Below are 22582 nucleotides of genomic sequence, written 5' to 3' on the forward strand. Positions count from 1 at the left end.
GGTGTCATCTACGAATTTACTGAGGATACACTCGATGCCCTCATCCAGGTCATCAATAAAGATATTGAAGAGGACAGGCCCCAGCACCGACCCCTGGGGAACAGCAATCATGACTGGTCGCCAGCTGGATTTAACTCCATTCACCACCACTCTCTGAACCCGGCCCTCCAGCCAGCTCCTTACCCAGCCAAGAGTGTATCCATCCAAGCCTCGGGCTGCCAGCTTCTGCAGGAGAATACTGTGGGAGACAGTGTCAAAGGCTTTGCTGAAGTGTAGGTAGACCACATCAACAGCCTTTCCCTCATCCATCAGATGGGTCACTAGATCATAGAAGGAGATCAGGTTGGTCAAACAGGACCTGCCCTTCATGAACCCATGCTGGCTAGGCCTGATCCCCCGGTCATCCCGCACATGCTGCATGATCTCCCTCAAGACAATCTGCTCCATAACCTTCCCTGGCACCGAGGTCAGGCTAACAGGCCTGTAGTTCCCTGGATCCTCCTTACGACCTTTCTTGTAGATGGGAGTCATTGGCAAGCCTCCAGTCTTCTGGGACCTCACCAGTCAACAAGGAGCGCTGATAGATGATGGAAAGCGGCTTGGCTATCACCTCCGCCAGTTCCCTCAGTACTCTTGGGTGGATCTCATCTGGCCCCATAGACTTGTGGCAGTCCAGTTGGAGTAGCAGGTCTCTGACTTTTTCTTCCAGAATCACAGGAGGGTTAGTGTGCTCCCCAGCCGATACTACCGGGTCAGACAGAGGAGTACCCTGAGGATAACTGGTCTGACTTTTAAAGACAGATGTAAAGAAGGCATTCAGAACCTCCACCTTTTCCTTATCCTCAGTGGTCACATTCCCAGCCTCATCCAGTAAAGAGTGGATATTCTCCTTTGTCCTCCTTTTACTGTTAATGTATTTATAAAAAGAATTTCTTATTCCTTTTCACCCCAGCAGCCACGTTAAATTCAAGCTGGGCTTTTGCCTTTCTGATTTCACCTCTACACATTCTAACAACTTCCTTGTATTCATTCAGAGTTGCCTGTCCCTCTTTCCACAGGCGGTAGATTCTCTTTTTCTCCCAGAGCCTCAAGAATAGCTCCCTATTCATCCACGCTGGTCTTCTTCCCTGCCGGCTCATTTTGCAGCTCAGGGGGACTGCCTGCTCCTGAGCCCTTAAGACTTCCTTCTTGAAAAGCAACCAGCTCTCTTGGACCCCTTTATTTGCTAAGACTGAATGCCAGGAGACTCCCCCTATTAGTCTCTTGAGCAATTCAAAGTCCGCCCTCCTGAAGTCCAAGGTAGCAGTTTTACTATTCCCCCTCCAGGCTCCACCATGAATCGAGAAATCTATCATTTCCAAGACAGCCTCCAACCTCCACATCTCCCACCAGACCTTCCCTGTTTGTGAACAGCAGGTCTAGCGGGGCAGTTCCTCTCGTGGGCTCTCTGACCAGCTGCATCAGGAAGTTATCCTCTATGCATTCCAGAAACCTCCTAGACTGCTTCTTCTGTGCTGTGCTGTACTCCCAGCATATGTCAGGGAAGTTGCGAACAGAGAACTTTCTACTTTAGTCGAGAGCAACAAAGAAACCCTCACTCCTCTCAAGAGCTGGGCTGCTAGTGATTTAGGACAGAGTTCATTGTAAGAATCAAAGTCTTTCAGAAGCATAGCTCAATACTTGTCAAGTTAGTAGCTCCCTAACAACATATTTTTCCTCCCTGCTTAAGAACACATAGTATAGCTAGAGAGAAAGGATATTATTAAGCTGCTACATATTCTTCAAAATTATGCTAGTACTGAGAAGTTCATAATGCCACATAATACCAAACAAATCATTGAACTGCATTTGTCTTCAAGAAATACAAGCATTTTTCATAGTTCTTACACTCTCAAAGGGCAAATGGCAACAAACATTACCATTTCCTTAAAAGTCTATTCAGTGAGCATCCAGCTTTCAATCATGATGTTTTATTCTCCCTGTGGTAGAACTGAGCTATTTCAGTATCACCCATGAAGCCTTGAATTTATTGCTTGTGACTTCGTAGGTCTCTTCAGAAACACATAATACTAAATACATATATGGAATACATACCTTTCAAAAATAAACACAGCATTAGATTATACCTTCTCTATACGTCCTTCTCTTGCTTTTCTTTGGCACAACTAGCTCTTGCTAGCTGAAAGCAGTATTGGTCAGTAGCAGATACTCTGAAGCACTTGTTTGGCTTTGTACTTTGAAATGGAAACCTTATGTACTATCAGTAAAGCTGAACTGAAATTTACTTCTCATTGCTCTCAACTTTTGACAAAATATCAGAAACATATTTTAAATGTGCTGAATTGCTCTATCGAGCTACTAAGTTACAGCATGTGCTTTTCTCTGCCATCTAGCAAGATATCTGCTGTGCCATCACAAAGTTGACCCGAACTCCTAAAGCCTGTAACTGCTTCCTCTGGACTTCAGCTGATGGACTGTTATCCTTGCTTCTCTTAAAGGGACAACGTGCAAGCCTAGTGGCATCAATGAGATTGCTTACCTCAACGAGCTTGTTGGCATGCTCACGGAAGACCTGTGCATACTCCTTCACTTCTTTCTCATTACCGCTTTTGGCAGCCTCGATGAGAACCAGCAATGGCACATTGGTCTCCAGGAAGGAATCTGATATATGGTCCATTACTGCCTTCCGGAGCTGCAGTGAAGAAAAAAAAAAAAAGCAAAGCAGTAAATAAAAGGAGAATTATCAATATACAGTCTCACTGCATTCATTGGCCATTATATTCAAGCAATGACGTGACATCTCACAGCATTGTACTGGAGTTTAGACTTCTTTCCTTCCTTCCTCCAAGCTATACACTTTCAGATTCTGCAATCTGTATTTGCAGAATACAGATATCCAACTGCTAAACGCCTGAGACTCATGCTGACTCACACCTCTAACCCCAGTGGACTGAGGGGCTCTGTCTGGGATAATGATGATTTCTCACATAATACACTGAAAATTGATGAGAATCGAAAGCCGCACATTTTTTATATAAAAAAAAAAAAGTTCAGCTCACTTAAAAGCCAAATATGGATTAAGAAGCTTAACTTCAAGTAACCATTAAAATATTAGTCTGAATGTATCTAAATCTCCTCTAATTCCTGCACTGAATATTATTTTGAGTGTATCTTCTAGCATGTGCCTTGAGCTTCACACTCTTCCAAATACCTCCAGTAGGTATAAAGAGAAAAGAACTAAGGACTTTCCAGGCAGGATTAACAAAAATGCTACAATTTATTCCAAAGAAAAAAACTCGGTAAAAGTTTTCACAGATTGAACACCTGTTATTTCATAAACATCTGTTTGAGACAATATTATTCTAAGAATTGTGTCATTGATGACTTCTCTACTTTGCTAATAACTACTAATTCATGTTAAACTTCGCTAAAATTTGAAAGACAGAAAGATGAAATCTTGAATAATTCTACTTGGAAATTTAATTGCTCCATAGGAGTATGGATCAGAAACATTTTTAGCATATTTTATTCTGCTATTGGGTTGTTAAGAATGAAAAAGAAAACTAACAACATGAATTCAGAGATAACAAGCTGGGAGCCATTTGCCCAGAAGCTCTGGTTAGCCACAAGTATCCTTCAATCATTTAGTTAGATGAATGTTCAGGCAAGGTAAATTTTTCTATTTTACAGTCCAGAGTAGAAAGCTCTCGCTAGAGAAGGTATCACCTAAACACCACATCATATTGGAAACTGCTATATTATTAGGCATAATAAATAAATGATTTGAGATACAGAGTGTGACAGCAGCAATGACAGCTCTATTTCAATAAAGAGAAATCTAACCTGGAATATTTCTATTCAATCCATAGTGGTACACTAAAAACAAGCAGCAAAGCAACTTCTTAGCATATATGTACTTGCATGTGGTTCTTTTTACATAAATTACAGTTAAAGAAACAGTGCATTAAGAACAGCAATCCTTAATTCCCACAAAAAGTTAATTCGTCTCAGATTACACATGGAAAATATTTTTCCACCTGCAAAATGATTTAAGTCACTCAGAACGGCCAAGACAGTAATATACATGAAGAAGGAGGGAAAAAAAGAATGAAAAGGATAAATTCATATGAGAGGCTCACCAAAGGCTAGGAAACTGGATTGTGGTGGCCACTACCACTGTCATCACCTATTCTCTTTTCCTCCCCTCCATCTTCTTTACAAGAACTTAATCTATAGCCAGTTTATGTGAAGAGATATTGCCAGAAAGGGTAAGTCTCATGTTTACTTAATTGCTCATTGCAGATGTCCATCTTCTGACACATACTGAGAAAACGTGGCTGTCGTGGCTGCCAGGTGAGGTCCTGGATGACTGGAGGAAGGGTCACGTAACTCCCATGTACAAGCAGGGAGGACCCTGGGAACTACAGGTCAGTGAGTCTCACCTCTGTGCCTGGGAAGATCATGGAACAGATCATCCTGGATGACATGCTTGATCACATGAGGAAAGGGCATGTGATCCGTGACAGCCAACACGGCTTCACCAGAGGAAGGTCATGCTTGACCAATCTGGTGTCCCTTTATGATGGAGTGACGGCATCGGTGGACAAAGGAAAGGCGACCGATGTCATTTACCTGGACTTGAGCAAGGCCTTTGACATGGTCCCCCACCACATCCTTATCTCTAAACTGGAGGGATGTGGATTTGATGGGTGGACCACTTGATGGATAAGAAACTGGTTGAAAGGCCGCAGACAGAGGGTGGCCATCAATGGCTCCATGTCCCCCCGGGGTCTGTCTTGGGACCGGTGCTCTTTAACATCGTCATCAATGACATCGATGACGGAATCGAGTGCACCCTCAGCAAGTTTACTGATGACACCAAGCTGAGTGGTGCGGTCAACACGGTTGAAGGAAGGGATGCCATTCAGAGGGACCTCAAGAGGCTAGAAAGGTGGGCCCAGGTGAACCTGATGAGGTTCAACACGGCAAAGTGCAGAGTTTTGCACTTGGGCCAGAGGAATCCCAGGCATCCCTACAGACTGGAAGGAGAGGTCCTTGAGAGCAGCCCTGTCTGGAGAAGGACCTGGGGGTCTTGATAGATGAAAAACTTAACATGAGCCAGCAGTGTGCCCTTGTGGCTCAGAAGGCAAATGGTATCCTGGGCTCCATCAAAAGAGGGGTGGCCAGCATGGACAGGGAAGTGATTGTTCCCCTCTACTCTGCTTTTGTGAGGCCCCATCTGGAATACTGCATCCAAGTGTGGAACCTTCAGTACAAAAAAGACAGGGAGCTGTTGGAGAGGGTCCAGAGGAGGGCCACAAAGACAATCAGGGGACTGGAGCACCTCCCCTATGAGGACAGGCTAAGGGAGCTGGGCTTGTTCAGCCTGGAGAAAAGAAGGCTGCAGGGTGACCTCACTGCAGCCTTTCAGTACCTAAAGGGGGCCTACAGAGGGAAGTGGAATCAACTCTTTGAAAGGGTAGATAACTGCAGGATGAGGGGAAATGGTTTTAAGTTGAGGGAGGGGAGATTTAGGTTGGACGTCAGGGGAAATTCCTTACAGAGAGAGTGGTGAGGTGCTGGAACAGCTGCCCAGAGAGGTTGTGGATGCCCCGTCCCTGGAAGTGTTCAAGGCTAGGTTGGATGGGGTCCTGGTCAGCCTGGTCTAGCATTAAATGAGGAGGTTGGTGGCCCTGCATGTGGCAGGGGGTTGGAGATTCATGATCCTTGAGGTCCCTTCCAACCCTGGCCATTCTGTGATAACCTACACCTAAATTACATGCCTCACTTTTAGACATTTAGTTAGAATTCTGAAGTCCAGCATGTTGAAATAAGACAGACTGTAGTATTTCCTAAGGAACACAATGTTAAAAGAAAAATCCCAGGTGGTCTCCATCTAATTTCCAGGGAAAATCCTCACAGAAAAACTCTTAGCTCTAATTCAGTACAAGACTCAATAAAACACACTCTTCAGTTCACTGTCTGAAAAGTTACTTTAAATCTTAAATGAACACTAACACTTTTTTTTCTGTTTATTCTTTAGGGAACAATATTTCAGAAGCTTAAGAATAATGAACAAACAATTCATTTTTTTATTCAAGTTTAATATGGTATTATAGATCTGATCATTCAGTGGCATCAACAATAGGATCAAGTGCACCTGCAGCAAGTTCACAGATGACTTCAAGCTATTGGTTGACACGTCTTAGGAACACGATATTGTCTAGACAGGCTCCAATAGTAGGCCCAGGAGAACCTCATGAGGTTCAACAAAGCCAAGTGCAAGGTGTCACACCTGGATCATGACAACCCTTGCTATCAGTATGAGCTTGGGGATGTAAGGGTGAAACACAGCCCTGCCAAAAAAGATTTGGGGGTACTGGTGAATGGCAAGCTATACCAGAAGAACTAGAAGTGTGCACTTGCAGATCAGAAAGCCAGTTGCATCCTGAGTTGCATTAAAAGATGCATGACCAAGAAGGCAAGGAAGGTGATCCTGCCTCCCTGCTCCATCCTAGGGAGATCTCACTTGGAGTACTGCATCCAAATATGGAGTCCTCAGTAAAGGAAAGATATGCGCCTGTTAGAGTGCATCCAAAGGAGGGCCACAAAAATGCTCCAAGGGATGGAACAATTCCCCTGTGAGGACAGGCTGAGAAAGGTGGGGCTGTTCAGCCTGAGGAAGAGAAGACCTGATGGGGGGGCTGTAAGCGATTTAGATTGCATATGAAGAAGTTTCTTCACTTTGGGATGGTGAAGCACTGGAAGAGGCTGCCCAGAGATGCAGTAGATGCCTCATCATTGGAGACATGCAAAACCAAGCAGCACATGGCTCTGAGCACCCTGATGCAGCTGTAGATGTCCCTGTTCATTGCAGGAAAATTGGACTAGATGGTCTTTAAAGGTCCTTCCAGCTCAAATAATAATAAGAATGTACCTCATGGAACCCTACAAAAAGTCTCAGGATGTTTATTTACATGTGCATTCACACATCTTATTTTCATCAGTATTAAAATCACATGTTAGAAGACAATAAAAGGAAAAACACAATAAGAGCATCAGCTAAGCAACAATTTGGGGCTCTCCACTGCAAATATGCAGCAGCATAGTATTTGAATCAAAATTCACGAATAAAATGGATATCCTATGGTAACTCTGTGTGGCTTTCTGCAGATATTTTGAGCAGTTAAAAAAAATTCCTGAATTCTGACTGTCACAGGTTTGACAAATAAATGAATGCTATTTTCATATTCTCTGTTATTCATAGAAGTCAATAGCACATTCCTAACCTCTCTCATAAGCAGGCACAATCATCTTCTAAAGAAATTCTGAGTTTTAGGACACCCTCACATCAAAGTTGGAAGGTATACTTAATGGTTTTTATACACACAGGAGAACACAAATTTTGCTATCCATCACTACAGGCTATAAAGAATGACTTGACAAAATCATTTACTAGATGTGACAGGAGTATGAACACAAGACATTCATCCAATTGCTCAAATGGATACATGACAAGGTAATATTAATAGCACAAGACAAGACATTTAAAAGTATTAGCTCAGCATTACCAGTCTATTTGATTCAATTAAGGCAATTCATCAAGGTAAATAACTACTCGAAAACTAATCTTATATGTTCCTCAGTACACTGCAACCAAGTCCAGCTAAAGTGATGGCTTATGCATCGAGAAATTTTATGGTTTCATACAACTGACATCAGCTCAGAAGGGAATGAGAAAATTCTGTGACCTGAATTTAAATGGTTGTAAAACATGCAGTGAAAAAGGTCAAGTTTTACTCTAAAAACAGCACGAGATCTCGTGCACACCAGTAAATTAAGCAATGTCTTTGCTATTCCTTTAGTTTTCCCCATATTCTGATGTAAATATTATGACACATAGTATTACTCATATGGCAATGATTAACTTTTATTCCCTAACTGAATTTATTAAGTTAGAGGTGGCTTCAAAATGAAGACAGTTTCTACTACATTAAACTTCAGTTGTTGGAGGAAAGACTTAAAGGTCTACTTAATTCATTTTGTCTTGGAGAAAACTTAATTAACATACAGTTAAAAGAATAGTAAATTGGCTATATGAGCACAAAAACATAAAAAGGGAAGCATCAAGACCTGCAAATTCTTTTAAAAGTATGAATGGTAAAGACAGCTTTTATGTCTTTCCAGTTCAGTCAATTTAGTCAGTTTACAGTGCACAGAGTCAGTTGCTGTTTTTGATAGCATCGTGTTCTACTGTTCTAAGCACTATTTAGGGCTGTTTTATCATCATCAACTCACAGCTATAATTGAGCTCAAAGAGGTTAACCTGCTCACTGAAATGATGTTTTCCATGGCTATATAACAATTTTAGAACCAAAATATCTCAGTATTACTTACTCTCTCTGGTAGAGAATTAAGTGTCTAATCTGACATGGAAAGGGAACATCATAACAGGAGATTAATGACTCTAACATATTCTTTAACTTTATAAAGACTAGCAGTATAAAGCTATCTGCAAGTCAAGTTAATCAAAGAGCACCTTATTCGCCACTGCAGCCTGGAATGCCTTTGACACAGTCCCCTCATAATATCCTTCTCCCCAGATCAGAAATACATGGATTGAACAGGCAGACTGTTCAGACAAGGAACCAGTTGCAAGACCATACCCAGAATGTGGTGGTCAATGGCTCAGTGCCTGGATGTAGAACTGAGGCCAGTGCTTTTAAATATCTTCATCAATGACGTTGACAGTAGGGTTGAGCACACCCTCAGCAAGTTTGAGGACAACACTAAGCTGTGTGGCACAGTCAACAAGTCTGAGGGATGGGATGCCAATCCAGGGAGACGTAGACAGGCTCAAACTGTGGGTCCAGGAGAACCGCATGAGGCTCAATAAATCCACATCAAAGATTTTGCACCTGAGTTGCGGTAATCCCCACTATCATTACAAGCTGGAGGATGAAACTCAGCTCCACCAAAAGGACTTGGGAATAATGGTGGATGGCAGCTGGACATGAACCAGGAATGTGCCCTCACAGCCCAGAAAGGCACCCATATCGTGGGCTGCATCAAAAAAGGCATAACCAGCAGGGTGAGAGAGGTGAACCTTCCCCTCTGCTACATGCTGGTGAGACCTAACCTGGAGTACTGCATCCAGATGTGAAATCCTCAGTATAGGACAGATGTGGACCTGTTGAAGAACTAGTGAAGGGCCAGAAAAATGATCCAAGGGATTGAATACCTCTCCTGCAAGGAGAGGCTGAGCAAACTGGAGCTTTTCAGCCTGGGGAAGAGAAGGCTCTGGAGAGAACCGAGAGTGGCCTTTCGGTATCTAAAGGCAGGTTACAAAAGAGATGACAGGCTACAGCAAAGTTTGCTGTTGCTATAATGCTATAAAGTCTCAGTCAATTCTACATACAACAAACCACGAAGACATGAACTAAAGAACAGCAACCTGGAGGGTAGTGGATATTCATCCCGTTACATCTATCTTCATAGACTAAACAACAAAAGGATTAACATTCAAAGCATGTACCTCACAAGAACATCTAAGTTACAGATTTCTGGAATATAATACATAAAAGTATGTTAAGATTTGAGTTTATGAGAAAAAAAAAATCACGAAGTACAAAGACTGATTCTACCATTTTATGTATTTTTCTTTTTCTTCTTTCAGAAGTCTTTTTCAGTCATGTGAAGACCGGGGATTAATTTACTGATGGAAAGCAACTTGCAGTAACAAGCTTGGACCAGAAATTTGAAAGGGACCAAGATAAAAAAAAAGAATTCTTCCTAGTCACTGGCCATTACAAAGGAATTCTCAATATACTGCATAGGCAGAACGATAGAACTGGCTATACCTTAAACTACTTAAATAATTTAGCTAATTCACATTGATTTTTTTTGCTTTATTCATTTTACATGCATATGCTATAGAACTTCTAAAGTTTATCAATTTTAATGGCTTAAAAATTGTAAGATCTGTTAAGAAATAATGATTTCTGGACAAGAAAGAGCCTTGTACTTGCTAACAGCATTAGAATAGTTATACAAAAGTACAAAAGCTCTTCTAAGCACGAGGGACACTTTTCCCTCCTCACCCATTTTATGGGCATTGAGGGCTATGTCGTTTCATGTCTGGATAAAACAATAAAACCCTTATGCTGACTGGAGGTTCATGTAGTATCAAATATTTACAATTTATAAAAATAAGGGATGAGACAAGGCATTAACATAGTAGAAGGCAGTACAGAGTGTACCATCCAAAAAAAAAAAAAAAAAAAGAAAAGAAAGAAAAAGAAGAAGAAATACAGGCAGAAACTAAAGAGACAACAGAAAGCACCAGTGAAATCAAAATGGCCCAGGGTGGATAAACACATCCATGGTCACAAATTTTAAGGACCTCCACTACGAAAATTCTTCATGAAGTTAATCTGTACTACAACAAGCATACATTGCAACTTCACTCAAAAGCAGTCCCATCTACAAGGTTTAAAAGGGCTAATGGAGCAAGCATTATATGTGTAACACTTGTATTCCCATCTACCCAAGCTGCAGAGACAGGCTGCCATATTAAGCATCTTTAAGATCTAGAGATTTAGCCACAGCAAAAGCTTACGACAGCTGCCTGTGGTAGACCAACCCATTGGAATTACAGACAATGGCAGAAGAAATTAAAAATTGATTGAGTTCTGAAAATTGAATGAGAAGATCATCCTTCCCAAGAGTCATGAACTCATATTACCCTATGAACAGTGATGAGAGACATTTGATACTGTAAGTTACCATCTATGTCTTTACAAAAAGAGTCTACTGCAGTGGGATCACAATCTGGTTTTTTTGTTTGTTTGTTTTATAATGCCCTTGCCATAATTTCTATAGAGCAGAAACTGAAAACCAAATTTGCTGTATATCAGCAAGCAACAGAAAAGACAAACTACTTAAGAAATGAACAAAATTAATAGCAATTAAGAGACAACTGCTATATTGAAATCCCATTTAGAAATTAGATTCTACATACTCCTTGCCATTGCTTATAAATCCATTAGGAGGAGAGAGTTAAGGACATCTTTGGGAAGGGACTGTGTTTTTCTTCAATTTATATTGCTCCCTTCTTCCTGTTACTACATTATTGATAATGAACATCAAAATTTGAAGCTCTTTATGAACTCCAGCTTCTGTAAGTTTCATAAGCTAATGCAACTACAGGTCATTCTCTTGGCTGGTACTACAAAACAGTCTAAACTTCATATAAATCATTATCAGCAGGACAGTTTTGTTTTGTTCTTTGTTTATTTTGATGGGAACATTATTAGACATGTCTGATGAAATTCTCCTCTCTCATTTATATTGTTTTTAAAACTCATTTTAATGAGATGATATATTTGAAACAAAAGCAAGCAGTGATTACAAAGTTCCCATAGTGAATAGAAAGATTTGTTGAAGTATAGGAGATTTTTTAGGAAGATTCATTATTAGAGGAATAATTGACAAACTACGCACAGTAATTTACAATATATTTGTCAATGAATTAGTGCTCATAATTCCTCATCAGCCACTTTGAAAGCCAACATTCTGAACTTGCAACATCATTCAGTTGGATTAAAAATAAACAAACTAGATCCTAATTCAAAAAGCAAGAACAGCCATAGGTACTACAATATTTGGATTTTGCCAGACCAAAATAATCCATCACATGTATTACATTGCAGGTGAGAGTTTTCTTCACTTGATGGAAATATTGCACGCTGTAGATTTGCACAAAACTACCTGATATAGGTATAGTTTCCTGAAATATGGCACCATATGTGCATCAGTAAACATTATGTATAGAGTAAATTAAACTGAGACTTACAATTAGGCAGTAAGGAAATTACTACAGACCTGAAAGAGTAAATCAGCAGTATTAAAACACTCTCCATTTCCTCTGAAGCACTTCAGAGCACCATAAAAGCCTCAATGTCACTATGATAAACATAGGGATGAAATATATTTTGAGATAGACAAAAAGGCATACATTCAAATAAATTAAAGTCAAAATCATGTGTAAGTGATGGTTCATCACTTCTAATTTATTTTTTTACCTTTCTTTTTCCTAGAAATTTTTCTAAATCTCCTTTCCTAAGTTAAGTAGAAAAGTGAGTTTATCAACCAGGAGCAGAGAAAATTTAGATGCACTGCAGAGTAGCATGCCAGGGGGCTTACAGTTTTCTTATTCCAAACTAGTGAAATTCGAAGTATTTCACTACTTTTATTGCTTTGAAGATTGGCTATAAATTCAGTGGAAGCTGAAAGAACAGAGGGCTTTATCAAATGGAGCGTTACTATCCCTTCTTTACAACAGAGCATTACATGAAATTTCTGTCTAATACACTAGTAGAAGCTGAAAGAGAAACCCAGGAAAGAAAGTACTGACATACGCACAACGCAGTGCATCAACGTAAATGAATTAAAAAACTGAACACTTCGGCACAGAAGTAAATCTGTATTAGGATTTGATAGTGGGCTTTTAGAAAGACAGCTTCCAGATCTCCATAATCAAGAGCCCTAAAGTCACTACAGGTAAAAACATAACCTGAAGAAATATATCAAGAGATACATTTCTAATGAGCAAAGGCTTGATGCTGCAGGTGGCCGTAGGTTCAAAGGCATTCAGACTGACATGTTGGGATCACTTTTAAAAAAAGAGAAGCCAACATTTCATCAAGGAGTGTTTTTATGTGACAGAATGAGGCAATATCATCACATCACATGCTCCCTTGGGAACAACTCCTATCTCATCTTTGGTAATACAGCACAAACTTGCAAGGCTCCTGTTATATTGTCTGGTTAAGCATAACCTTGCCTCAACTTTGTCTTCACAAAATAAATCTTCAGTAAGCATTCATGTAATATTAAATTTGAATTTAAAACTCTCTTGGATTTTCTGTTGCTGTTAAACACTTGCATTATGTTTTGCATCTTCAAAGCTGTCTCTATTAACAAATTCTGACTGTGTCACATAAGCTACGTGAGGCCTATGACCCTCTCTCTGTTTTTAACTCCCCTTAAATTATGCAGGTAATGAATTAATAGAACCACCTTAAGATTTATAACCTTAGACAATGCCTACTTGTCTACAATAAAAGACATATCAAAGCCTACTTTTATAGTAGTAAGAGCAAGAACTTGATTCTCTAGGCCACCTAGACACAAGCCTATTAATGTAGTATTGAATAGCTCTACAATAAGAAAGTAGAAGAACTACTGAAACAACCTACCTTCAGGTTTCTTTCTTTGTGGTAAATGAACTAGTTGACAGTTTTCTTGTTATTCCCTATAAACATACAAAGAAAATTGACCTTTTCCAAAACAAACCACCTCCAACCAACTACTCTCTGAAGGTGAACTCTCCCATTGTATAGGAGAGTTAAGGAATGCCATCTTGCTTATATTATCACCCAGCTTCCATAATTAACATCAGCTGGTGTGAATTCTAGCATTAGGTGGAATGGTTGGTGGCCCTGCGTGTGGCAGGGGGGTTGGAGATTCATGATCCTTGAGGTCCCTTCCAACCCTGGCAATTCTGTGATTCTGTGAATTCACAGGTGGGATTTTTGGTCGGTTGGCTACTTTTTCTCCTCCCCATTATGAGTTTTTATTTATTAGGTGTGCTGCTCAATTTCTTAAAAGATCTAAGACAAATTGTTTGTCTAATAAATTCAATTATAACTGACTTCATTGTGTTCTTCTGAAGCTCCTAGTTTTGTTTTTTTTCTCTCCAAGAGATGTTCATGGCCAGGCTGGATGGGACCCTGGGATGGCTGGTCTAGGGCCTGACTTGATGGGTGTTGTCTGTGGTAGAGAGGTCAGAGTAGGATGATCTTTGAGGTCCCTTCCAACCCAGGCCATTCTATGATTCTAACTGCTTACACTTGCCTGGGGCTTTATCTTCACGTGTGGATGTTGTATACCCTTAAAGCTGGTACAATATGGAATATCTAAATTGAAGTAGCCTTGCCTTCAAAAGCAACTTTACTTTTCTGTGTTTTGTACTGTTCTTCTGAAAACTTAACAGTAACTGTTGCATAACTTTCATCTGAGCATTTCAGAAGGGGAAGAGAAGAAACAGTTTAAATCAGTAAGTCATGATTCAGGACAGCGAGGTTTCATTTCTAGGTGGAGCTGGTCCTCCCTGTAGCACTTGATAATTCATTGTAAGGCAGTAACTTGCCTGTAAGACAGTGATGATACAATTTCCACTTTTGGTGGGGGTTCTGTGTTTTCCTCAAAGCTTTTATATCCCGTAAAGAAGCAAGCTATGCATGTATTTGAAAAGAGAGAGATTTAAGTTCACATGCTGAAAGTGTTATATAAATGTTTATTCATAACATAATTTGCATTGTATGGGTTAGATGTGAGGAAATCTGTTCTAACAGAACACAGTTTTTCATTTTTAGGTGTCCCTTTAGTCTAATTGCACTAACTAATACTCATATTTTTCTTATTCTGAGAGTCTCTACGGAGTCTACATCAATTTTTGGCATGTTCCAAAGTGCTAAACTTTTTTTTTTTTTTTTTTAAACCACAAATAGCTTTCACAAACAGCAGTGATACAACTTAATCTAAGTGGAAATGACCGACATAAAGAGCAAAGGGAGATTAGACTGCCTCTCAAGAGCTAGGAAATAAAGATACAACAAGTAGTGCTAAGAACATTATGAAGTCTGTTATCTAATTCAAATTATTGTGCCCATATTAAAGAAAGTATACAGAATTGTCAGTACTTTCAGAGACCTATAAAGTGGAAGGAACTGAGTATGATGACGAAGTTCTCCTAAAGATCTGTTACTGAATGTGCATGAATAAATCACTTGAGGTATTTTCCTCATCTACCTTTAATCTTTTTCAAAGGTGTAACCTGTAGACTAATATAGCAGTATTGTCAAGGACTAAAAGTTAACGAGTATAACAATTGTAGCTCTGCAACTGAATGAAAGTATGCTGGAGATCATGGCTGATAACTAATGAAAATTGTGTCTGTGGTCCACCACCAAATATCTCAGAAAGTTATACTTCAGAGCATAGTCTAAGGCAAAGATAATGTAAATGAGCCATCAATAATACATAACAGTCATGTAAAGGGATGTCTGAACTACATGACACCTAATGAATTGATTAGAGGGATGCAAAGGGCAAATGTGACCTGGATTTTTTCAGAATTTAGGCTTCTACAAGGTCTGTGATAGAACAAGCCTGGCTGTGTGGCTGCAAAGCGGACACCACAATGCAGTCAATTACTAATATTAGTTGATGTCTAAATGACTAAACTCAATCCCAAATAGCCAAAAGTATGTAGCTATGGAGCAACCAGCATGCTAGTAATGGCCATCAGAAAAAAAGCAGACACTGGGAAGAAGCAATCAATATCCAAACCACCATTAATATTTATGAGAAAGAGGAAGACAACTCATCTAAACCAACTCAGAAATCTTTTAGCTTGGAGCTTACAAAGTAGCTGAGATTATCCAATCAACTTCTACATGACAAACTAAAGCCATACATGAAATTCATTCTTGAAAAATCACAAGCTATGTGTCTCTGCAGAAATCATATGGAGGAGCTAATAACGTAACTGGAGTTACGCAATACCAGTATGAGTAGAACTGTAGCCTTAAAATAACATCTACCTTTAAATATTTGGAGTGCTGTTGCAGATGGTAACCGAAAAAAGACCGTGGACTTGACAAAGGTGCTATCAGTTTCAGACTGATATTTTGAGGAAATGAGGCTCAAAATTCTATTTTTTTTTCTAATACATTTCAATCTGCTGTGCAATTTCAAACTAATGTCAGCATACTGGAAAGGTCTTAAGGATGTTAAGCAATTATTTGATTTAAAAAAAAATTGTTAGTAGGAGAAAGGTGACCCAGATTTGAGTTCTGTGGAGGGAAATTTGTAATGGGAGGTCAGTAGCTGGCTGATCAGTGTACCTACATAGATAACAGCTAGTCAGCCACCATGGAATGGAAGTATGGATATAAGGAAATAAGAAAAAATATGAAAATCAAAGATCATAAGGGAAGACATGAGATTATTTTGTAGGAAGATCAACACAGACAATACAATTCTACAGAAAGCAGAAGTCTTCATTAATTTGGTTGTTGTCAATTTTTTAGTCCTCTGTCTATACAATATGTATATCTCACAGGATGCTGTCTGAAAAAGACAATCTGAGAAGAGCAATTTTTGCTAAAAATAAATGCTGGATTAGAATATTTTGCTTCGGAGTGGTGCGAAGAATGGCAGCATTAAGCTATGTACTGGTGAGACCTGTCTGCTTCCAAGAATTCATATAACCACGAAAGCAAACATGGGTATTTCAAGTCTAGAAAGCTTTCCATATACAAATCACCATGCTAAGAGGTTGTAATAGATGGTTGATTTAAACTTTTTTTTGTTGTTGATATTGCACATGTAGGCTTGGATATCAAATAGTTGCAATGACTTCTCTCAGATATCCACTACATTAAAACAAAAGCAAAGGACATCAGTTTAAGCACTTGAAGTATCAAATGTATTCATCAAAATGCAGCTGGTAATGTTTCTATTTCTGGACTTTACACTTTAAAGTTCTTATTCATATATTTCATTATAAAATTCTGTTGCCTAAAACTGCAACAGGAACCAGAAATCCTACTTTACTACTATTTTTATTTTCCTTTGTTCCAGTTTGGAATGAAAGCTGGAAATTTCAAAATGCTAAACAATCAAAACACCAGAAAGCAACTGAAAACATCCTTGAACATTCTGAAGTGCAATTTTCAATTTTAATTTTCAATATTCATTTATATGAATATGTTTATATTTGAAATGAAAAGCTATAGGAAAAGATATATTCACTTTCAGAAGGAAAAGTTGAAAATGTTAAAAACATACACATGACTTTTCAATAGTTGGACTTTTTATTATCTTCAAAATTATGTTTCTGGATAAACAAACATGATTTTATCACGCTCTTCCATTTTAAAGAAAGAGAAAATTTTCTGCTGATTATGTATTTTATTTAGTCCACAGGAGGTCTATGTATTGTCCTTAATAGCTATATGAGAGCTACGTTTCCAATTCAGCTGAGAATTGTTGGTTAAAAAAAAAAAAAAATCTCTCTTTTCTCTGTCATTCCTTCCACTTGGATGCATATAAATTATTAGCCTGGCTTGAATGGACAAAAAAGATTTTATTTCAATCTACTGTATGGAGTACTGCAGACAGGCTGCACTGTTAAAATTAATGGCAGTACCGATATCTGCTCTTTAAGAGAAAACTAATGGCTTTGGTTATTGTACCTTGTGGGGAAACCGACTGGCTAACACAGACTGAACAAGCTCAGGTGATGAGCTGGAACAGTACATACAGAAAAGGAATGAGAGCAGCAGGGTGGGAGGCAGCGGCACTGACAGGTGGGACACCAGTGGTGGTGACAGCAGAGCAGCTGGTGCCCTGCTCACACATCTCCAGATGATCTATGGACCGTGGTAGGCCTCGCTAGACATCCAGTTTGTGCCTCAGCCAAATTCTTTGGGGTGTCCTTCCTGCTTATCCCTGCTTATCCCTGCGGTGTCAATGTCACCACAGAGTTGCAGCGCTGGAAAAACAGTGTGTGCGTGCTGCTTTATGATGAGATGTAGTATTTAAAGTGTTAGCATTAATATTAGTATAGGATTAGGACCATTTTTTCCCTAAGGAAAAATACAAACACACATAAAAACTGGCATCAACAAGCACCCTGCTGCTGTTCTCAGTCTAACTTGCTGTTCCACGCAGTGAAGGATGTTTTCGTTCAGCTTTTAGGTTTTGCTGTTTTGTTTGTTTGTTTGGTTGGTTGGTTTGTTTTTTACTACAGACTTGTGTACCAGGGGAAAAAAAAGACCCCAAATCCTGCCAACTGGCACAACTTATTTATCAGACACAGAACTCTGTGATTTCTCCAAACTGTTCAAAATAAACTAGGCAATGGCAACAGTAAGCCATGGGCTGGTGAGACCTGTCTTCTTCCAAGAACTTATTCAGTCCAACCAGTGTTGATAATCTTACTTGCAGTTTATATTAAGTTATATAATTAGATTCTCTCTCCTCAATACTTTTTCAAAGCCCAGGAGTGTTTAAATGATAAGATAGAAGATGTAACTCCATCAGAATGGGAAGTACTGATGTGCCTGTAAATTGTGAGATGGGATTTTAACACCGTGTGTCCCAGCTACCATCACTTCATATAGCTGTATGATAATAATAATTAAAAAATAATAATAATAAAAAAATATCGGAGATAAAGAGCTAAGTAACCTGGGGAGAGAAAGAAAAATCATTCTTAGATGGTTGGCTGCTGAAGACTAACTCACAAGGGAACCTGACTACCAAGTGAAATATATATATTTTCTTCATAAAAAAAACCTCGTTTTGTAGATCGTCCTGTTCTATGCATCATTAAGCTTCATAAATCTGATCAACCAGGCTGCTTCAAAATGCATTAATTGAAAATGAAAGGCATTATGGTATTCAAAGTTGGTTGCATCTACTACAATTAAGCCCAAAATTGAAGGACTGAAAGAGTGTAATGGTGCAATCTCAGCTTTGGTTCATTTCTTCTACACCTTTAATCCCTTCTCCCCAGCTATTAAAAGTAGTCCTTGTCTTGCAAAATTTAGCTGGGGATGTCTAGGCAGACCTGGGTAGATGTGCACATGTTTCCTATACAACTGATTAAGCACAGGACAAAGCACAACATTGATTATGATTCTAAAGCAGACCAATTCATAGTCCAAATACACACTGTTGAAAGCAAAGACTCTATCTTCCCATATCTCCCTAACACAGATAGGATCCAATCTTTATTAGTTTACTAGAGACTGTCACAATTTAATAAACATTATACCTATGTGATTAACAGTCATAAATATAGAAAACTATACTAAATACTTCATTTCTATGCAGGAATCTATTTATGTGCATGCTTCACTTTACCCACATACAGAGTTTCAACGTTTTTGTGATTGAATTTAACACCCATGGGGTTGAATATACGTGAGAAACAGAGTTTATTGAGAAAGGTGCCATTTTTTTATCACGTTTCAGAGTAAAATTGGCATTAGAGATGAGTAATTCAGACAACTGCTGAGAGGCTCACACAGAACAGTAACTCATGTGTTAGTCTGCTACTTCCTTCAAGCAATAAGAACAGAGGTGGGAGGCAACACATGGTACAAACTCCATTGCAAAACCTAGGATCCCACAAATTTGGAGGTCAGAACAGTGGAGATCTTTCTTCTCTCATTAGCTGAGCAACAGATGTGATGCTAGGCTTTAATGCAGAGTTGATGATTAACGTTGTCTGTAAGTCCATTGCAACATTTTTATATTATTTAGCTCTGAGAATATTACCCTCAAACACAGTTGCTGAAAATTCAGGACAAAATGAAAGAGCAGGGTACTGTTTTCAAAGTGCCTCTTTCTGAAACTATCTAGTACCAAATAGGTAACTGGAGGTACTTTTAAGTCCTTCCTTGGTCTTGCTGATTTGTAGATTTTAGATCATTTCCTTAGGAAGAAGATTTGACTGGTCAGGTAGTGATATTTTTTAACAGAAAGTACAGAACTGTTTCATCTCAAAAGTTTTTTTAAAAAAAGAAGTAAAAAGTCTGTCCCCAAAAATTAACTTTAAAAATGTACACTGAAACTCTTAGGATTCTCTCTCTTCTGCTTTCCAATCTCCCTTCTACTCTTTTCCATCTCAAGTTGTTTTTTTGTTTGTTTTTTTTTAACAAATCTTTCAGTCTTATTACCAGTCACAGAGCTAAAAGCAATGTGTTCAAAATAGGTTTTACAGTTATTTATAAGCCTTCTCCCTATCCAGATAGGATCTTTGTGTCATGTAGTAACTTAAGAGTTCTCACTGAAATTCTCAGGAACATTTTCGTATTCTGCTAATTGATATTTCATTGAGAGTATTCATATAAATATAATAAGCACATCTGACAGTGTTTTTAGAACTGAGAATGCTGTGAAGGCAGTGAAGGTTTGGCCAATCTTCCTTGATCCCACAAATGAAGACCATTATATGTTACATTTGGAATGTGCTCCAGTATCCCTTTTTTAGTTAAGAAAATACCAGTATTTCTTTTTAGTGTCAGCTGCAAAATAGTGGTGTATCTACATAAGGCCACAAATTCCTTATGCTTTTACATGTGTCAAAAACAATGTGAAGTTCAAAAGCATTTAATTTCTAGGAAAATCAAGAAGTAGTATAAAAAGCATAAATTACCTGTCTTCGAAGGTCTCGTGTTTTCTTGGTCATCTTGTCAATAGCAATGTTGAGTGGGTCCCCCTTCTCTTTCCTTCCAGTCTGTTAAAATCAAATATTGGAATTAGAGAATAATACTTCACAATTTATATACCTTTTATTGAAATAGTTAAAGCTAATTTAAAAAAAAAAAAAAAAGAAAAGAAAAAAAGCAACATTTCTTTTTTGTTAGCTTCCAATTAAGGCATTATTTTCAACACAATGTTTTAAACATGTTTATGTGTGTGGGGCACAGCAGATTATTTTAAAACAAACCTAAAATGATAAGAAGAAAGATTAAGGTGACTCACTGGAGGGTTCAGAACTTTTCCAACAATAAATTATGTGCATATATTATAGCCCATGCTCCAAATATCTGCAAGACCTTTCACTATAAAGCAAACATTAAGAGCTTCTAATCTCTATCCTGCCAGGCAGTGGGAATGTTAAACATGATAATAAGCAGAAACACAGCTTGAGGACAGAAGGAAAACGGTCCTTATGATTGTAACAGGAATCATATTGGCAGACATTAGGTGCAATAGAAAGAAAACTTCCACTTAAAACATTTTCCTGCAGGAAGTCTCAAAGCAAAAATCCTTACAAAGAACGATGAAAAGGGGGTGGGGAGGAAGGAAGGATAGCCTTCTGTGGCTAAAGTACAGAAAGATATATATTCTTCTAGGTTCCACAGCACAAAGAGCATTAAGTGACTTTGTCAGCTGTAGTACCTTTCTCTTAAGAGAATACTGCTTCTCTCAAGATTTGTCACATCCTGCAACACGTTGAACTCTGCTTGGTAGCTTTTCATCGAGAACCAAAACGATCTTCCTTTCTTTCTGGCAGAACTCTTTTATCCTCAACACTGTTTTCAAATGCTCCTATTTAGAATTGTTCCTTGCATACAGTTAAGAGCAGTTTTCTATTTCCCACTGAGCCTAATAACATATGTCTCCAGAACCTGTTGAGAATTCACTTTTGGGGTGGGATGAGTTTTAAATATACCCTTTTAATAACTATCTCTTGCTTGTCCAGTGTTGTGTTATCAGCCCTATATGGCCACATTGGCAATTCAATCCAATCTTTTGCTTTAAGCAGAGGGAATGCCTGCTTTCCATTATTATCTGTAATTCTAATTATGATATCAGGACAATGCCTTTAGTGATCATTTAGAAATCTGTAAAACCTGTCTTCTTTATTTTATTTAGAAATTAAAACATAATTAAAACATTAACTGCCACAATAATTTAATATGAAATGTAAGTTTATCTCTTATGCTTCTAAAAAGAATCCATTACAAATTCCAGACTTAATCATACAAATCAGAAAATCTGGTGTTTTACAAAAAGAGGCACCTCTATAACTACAGTCAATTTCACCTTGTTCATCTCACATTCATTCTTTGGTTGAGTTTTGCTGGTCCCCAGCTAAAGAACCATGGCTCCTTAGCCATAGTCATTATGGCTTATGCTTTTATTTTCAGACAACCTGTATACAACCCTTGGTAGCTTCTCTGAAATGGGTCTGCCAGATGAGCTGGTCTTGGCCAGGTTCCTGGTCTATTAGACTACATTCATATACATTCCCAGAAAATTTTCAATTACTCCAGCTTTGTGCTGTGTGCTAGTTGCCTCAAGTATCCTTGGTGACATTAGCATTTTGGCATGCATTATTTTCCCAGTCAAATAATTAAATTTCTGTAATATCATTTAAATTCTTCTCTTCTTTTCTCCTTATTTGGTGCAAACTGCAGTGAATATTAACACAATGTGAACAACTAAAAACCGTCATGATGCTGAAGCCTACATTGGGATGGTATTTTAGTGCTCTCAACCAAGAGAACTAGTTAGCAGTTCTTCTTCAGTGATTTTGTGCAGGGCAGACCTACTGTGCACTCACCACTGATGTGAAATCAAGCACGTAACCCTTGGCACTAATATAAAGGGCCATAAAACTGTCCAAAATAGTAACCTGGGACTTCCTCCAAAGTAGTCAGTGAGGGAATACAGAGACACTAAATAAATCAGGCACCTGATAAACTGCACAGCTTATGAGCAAGAGCTCCTGACATTCCCTAAATGTTCATTGGAGGAAAGTAGAAATTCTCAGATTGACTTAAATGGCATTGGCACAGGCTTCCAAGGTAAGCGTTGGTGTCACCATCCCCGGAGGTGTTCCAGAACCATGGAGATGTGGCACTGAGGCACACGGTCAGTGGGCATGGTGGGGATGGGTTGACAGTTGGACTTGATGAGCTTACTGCTCTTT

At 38.8% G+C, this 22582-nt stretch overlaps 1 protein-coding gene across 4 annotated transcripts in view; it reads right to left on the minus strand.

Moving 5' to 3' along the window:
* CTNNA2 (catenin alpha 2) overlaps nucleotides 1-22582 on the minus strand; it is a 465672-nt gene that overhangs the window by 90971 nt on the left and 352119 nt on the right. For all 4 annotated transcript variants that reach the window (XM_090139884.1, XM_090139885.1, XM_031588179.2 and 1 more), the window contains 2 exons: nucleotides 20297-20377; nucleotides 2540-2692 (listed from right to left, as the gene is read on the minus strand). In XM_090139884.1, the coding sequence (XP_089996010.1) occupies nucleotides 2540-2692; nucleotides 20297-20377 (234 nt within the window). The remainder of the gene's footprint in view (nucleotides 1-2539; nucleotides 2693-20296; nucleotides 20378-22582) is intronic.

This window comes from Phasianus colchicus, chromosome 4 (assembly GCF_987193195.1).
Source record: "Phasianus colchicus chromosome 4, bPhaCol1.hap1.1, whole genome shotgun sequence".
NCBI lineage: Eukaryota > Metazoa > Chordata > Aves > Galliformes > Phasianidae > Phasianus > Phasianus colchicus.